General features: G+C 52.4%; 1 protein-coding gene across 1 annotated transcript in view; it reads right to left on the bottom strand.

The window, feature by feature from the left end:
* Nucleotides 1-2227, bottom strand: part of ABHD5 (abhydrolase domain containing 5) — a gene marked incomplete at its 3' end in the record, with an annotated part of 26318 nt that extends 24091 nt beyond the window's left edge. The window contains exon 1 of the mRNA XM_029931181.1: nucleotides 2088-2227. Within this exon, the coding sequence (XP_029787041.1) occupies nucleotides 2088-2134 (47 nt within the window). The remainder of the gene's footprint in view (nucleotides 1-2087) is intronic.
* Nucleotides 2228-4427: the final 2200 nt, after the last annotated feature.

The following is a 4427-nucleotide window of genomic DNA, read 5'->3' as shown; positions in this document are numbered from 1 at the left end:
AGTTCTAGTGTGTATAGATCTACACTGTGTTGATGCAAGGACTAAATAACACAGGGTCAGGAGAGTAAAAGAAACAAGAACAGAGCGTCCCACAGGAGCCCCAGTCCCACTGAGAGGTGGCAGAGATTTGGGGAGAGGAACTTTACTAAACCACGACACCTGGAGAACTCCAACCCAGCGCTCCTACTTGTTAATGAGGTGCTGGTATCATTCTCAGCTGCAGTTCCTAATGAAAAATGAACAGCAATACCGTGCACACACGGGGTTGACCTCAGGTTGAACAGGAGCACGTTTAGGGAACGCCCAGCAGGAGCAGGTACTTGACCTCCTGCTTGGTACCGTTCAGAGGCCACACCAGTATGGGCACCGGAGGCGGCTCAAGAATACTGCCACCAGTACCAAGGAGGCCCACCTCTGTCGTGGGACTGTGGCTGGTCAACTTCTAAAGACCCTTTACAGTCTGTCCCCATCGATCTGCCAACATCACCCGATCCACAAATTCCCTTCACAGTCACCTCCTAGAGTCCCGGCCCCACAACAATACGGAGACCAAAAAGTCCACCTAAACACAGTTTCAGAAAGAGCAAAAAAAGGTTGTGACAAACTAGTTGGGATCCAACTACCAATTAGGTGCCTACTTGTGTCCACAGGACGGCATTCAGCATCTCACCTCAACAAGGTAGTTCCATCAGCAAACCAAAACAAGGCACCGATGTATCATGTAAACAAACTCCCAGGGAAGAACCCAGTTTCTAACACTCAGAACTGCCGGCCCCCCAGCCCTGCCATCTTTCCAAATACACCGTCTTCACGGTACTCCACGTTATCTTTCTTTAGGTTACGTTTCACATGCAAGTGTGTCTAGACATCTAGTTATCAAAATACCAAACATATACAGGGAAGCACAAAAGTTGATCTATTTTCCAAAAGAAATCGCTGCCCTTGAAAAATAGGGCAATAATATTCATAATTTATTCTTTCCACGAATTAATGGGTATTTGTCTACTGACAAGGGCATGAAATTAGTTACAATTGGAAAAGAAGACTTTAAACTTAGAACATTTATTGCTCGAGATTCACGTTGGACACCTGTCCTCCAGCGGCCACGAAGTTTCCTACAGATGCACGTCCTTTTTTTTTTTTAATTTTTAATGTTTTTTATTTATTTTTGAGAGACAGAGAGAGACAGCGCGGGCAGGGGAGGGTCAGAGAGGGAGAGACAGCATCCCAAGCAGGCTCCAGGTCTAAGCTGTCAGCAGAGCCAGACGCGGGGCTCGAACCTAGGAACCGTGAGATCATGACCTGAGCCAAAGCTGGACACAACCCACTGAGCCACCAAGGCGCCCCCAGATGCATGTCCTTTGAGGCGCGCGGACACACGTTTCTGGGAACGCCAGAACACTCAGAAGCAAAGGACGACCTCTACTCGAAAGGTTATTGATTCGGAACTTGCTACCCTTGCCTGTTAACTTTCTACTAAGTGTCTACAAATTAAATGCATCCAGAAACACCAAGTCAGGCAGCCACGCCCACACCCGCGCTCCCGCCCTCAACATCCCCCACCCGTGTCTCCCGGGGCTCCCAGGAAGATGAGCGGACCCCGTCTATAGCCCCAGAGAAGCACCGCCCCCTCCTCCCGGCTCTGCCCCGACGGCACCTCCAGACCGAAGCCGCGCTCGGAAGTGGACGGAGAGCCGGAGCCGTTTCCCTCCGCGCGAGGCAGAGACGGGGTCGACCGGTCACCGGCCCCCGGCCGCCCTGGGGCAGGCAGGCTCAGAGGAGAGACCAGGGACGCCTGGTCCGGACGTGGGTGCCGGGTATCCCCGCCGCCGGCCCCGCAGAGACGCTTACGCCACATGGCGGCGGCCTCTCGGGGCGAAGGTCCAGCGGCCTGCGGCCCGGTCCCGTCGGTGCTGAGGGGCGCCCGCCTGGGGCAGAGCTAGGCCGGGCGTCTCCTCAGGCCGCAGCGCGTTCTCACGCCGGACCTAACGACCGAGATCTCAGACTGGGTACGAGTCCTCTGCGACTCCACCCGGACCTCGTGGAGGACGCATTCCCGAATCCCACTGAGTCCCGGCCGCGCTCACCTCTCACAGGTGTCCGGCGAGTCCACCTCCTCCTCCTCGGCAGCCATGGCCGTCGTCGCCGCTCGAGCGTCGGACCGCGCCTCCAAGCCGGCTGACTCGCCGACTGAGACCGCCGGGGCTGCCGCCGCTCTTAAGGCCGCCGCCGCCCGCGCATGCGTCGCCCTCCCACTCGCACGACGCGGACGCTCGCCGCCCGGCAGTCCCCGCCTACCCACACCAGCTGCGCATGCGTTCTCCTGTCGGTGCGTTTCGGGACGGGCGCTGGGCGGGGCTGTCACCTGAGGCGCTGGCACCGCTCTCCTAGCACTGCCAGGTAGGAACTGATTTCAGTAATAACTGGTGATGCAGCAAACGCTGATATTAACCTTCCGTGCTGGGCACTGGGCAGGCGTTCTGTCAGTACCTTGGGCCTGAGGCTCGTGACCTTCCCTGGAGGAGCCAAGACAGTATCCGATAGACGCCACCAAGGCGAACGGACCTGCCTTCGGGGATGGGACTTTGGCCTTCCGTCAGCCCTTCCCTCCAGGTGGAGAGGTAAGGGGAAAGGGGGACTCGGGAGCCTCCATCGATATTCACTGACGTGCAGGGACTGTCTGGGCGCTGGAGTTCCAGTAGTGGCCAGACCAGCAACTTCCATTAGCCCCGCCCTCTGTATACGCTGGAGGGGTGTCGAGTCCCTGCAGTTCTTGAGCAGGAATCTCAACATAACTAACGTAAATGGCAACCTTCTTGATCTGTTTTCAAACCTTTTAGCCATCACATGCTGTCCGGGTTTGCAATTACACCTCTCCGTATTGTAGAGGCCAAGGGCAGGCTGCCCCAAATGTGCCACTTTGGCCTGCTGATTATTTTAAGGAAGTTGCTTAACTATGTAGGAAGGACACTCAGACCCTCCTCTGTCCCCTGAAAACAGGAAATCAATCACCACGCGAAAGGTACCCTCTTTGTACCAGGAGACAAGGAGGCGTCCTTATCACCAAAAATAGGAAATGAAGAGCCAAGGAGGCTTTATAAACAACACTTGCTACTTTTTACTAATTTACTACTCCGGCCAAGATTCTGTTTAGAATCCCCTCCTAACTGAAGCTTCCAAAGTTGAGTTTTCTGTATACTGTCAGTTCTTCTCAGATGTATTGAAAAGGTCTGAGAGCAGGTCTCCCAACATTCCAGGACAACCTGCTGTCTGTCCTATTTCCAAATCCACTTCCTTTTGGGGACCCACTCTCCCCTTAACCTTGAGTAAGAGTGCTTATGTTAAAAGTTTACCAGCACCTACGTTGACTGTCCAATCAGATGGTCAGGTGTGACATTTTTCAGGCAAGTACATGGCCTGTTCTGCATGCAATTCCCCAGAGCTGTGGCATCTGAAAAACTAAATGCAGCCACGACTAAGTGTACCATACAGGTTGTTGCCTGATGCCCACTGGCTCCAAGGTGGGCTTTCATTTCTAGTCCTCCCTGCCCTCAAACAAGGATACTTTTTTTCTTCTTCTTCTTTTTTTTTTTTTTTTAGGGAAAATGCTGTCACAGGAACCTGGGTCTTTCTCCAGAGTCTCCAGGCAGGCACTAGCAAGCCAGAGTGGGGCAGAGAACTGGAGGGCTTTCTGAGGGCTTCAGGGGCCTTGCTGGCCTATAAATGTCTGTAACGTGCTAGAATTAAATAAAGCGAGAACATAAGTGTGGTAGGGAGGTAGTAAGAAGGACATAGGATAGTAAGGGAAATGGTGCCTGGGTCAAGGGAAGAGGCTGGACATCACCTGTTTGACCTCAGGGGGAAAAATCACATGATTGGGGCTTCTTAGATTCTAGTCTTCATGCAAACTTCCTGGGGATATTCTTAAATTGCAGATTCCAATTCTGTACGTCTGGTATGTGTCCTGATTATTAACTAATAGAGATTCTCTATTTCTTTTTTTTTTAATGTTTCTCTATTTTTGAGAGAAATAGTGCAAGTGGGGGAGGGCAGAAGCAGGCTCCAGGCTCTGAGTGGTCAGCACAGAGCCCCACGCAGGGCTTAAACTCACTAACCACAAGATCATGACCTGAGCCGAGGTCAGAAGCTTAACCAACTTAGCCCCCCAGGTGCCCCAAGATTCTGTATTTCTAATCATCTGCCAGGATGCCTGTGGTCTTGCTATGCGTCAACACACCACCCTTTAAATACTAGAGCAGTGCCTAGAACTTTCTGCAGTGATGGAAATGGTCTAAATGCTGCTGTCCAGTAAAGTAGCCGTGAGGTAGGTATAGCTACAGAGCATTTAAAAGGTGGCTAATATGACTGAGATTTTTATTTTAATTAACGTAAATTTAAAAACCCACACGTGGCTAATGGCTCCCATG

Source organism: Suricata suricatta, unplaced genomic scaffold, assembly GCF_006229205.1.
Source record: "Suricata suricatta isolate VVHF042 unplaced genomic scaffold, meerkat_22Aug2017_6uvM2_HiC HiC_scaffold_140, whole genome shotgun sequence".
NCBI lineage: Eukaryota > Metazoa > Chordata > Mammalia > Carnivora > Herpestidae > Suricata > Suricata suricatta.
Note: the sequence above shows the minus strand (reverse complement) of the source record. Positions and strands in the feature narration are given on the sequence as shown.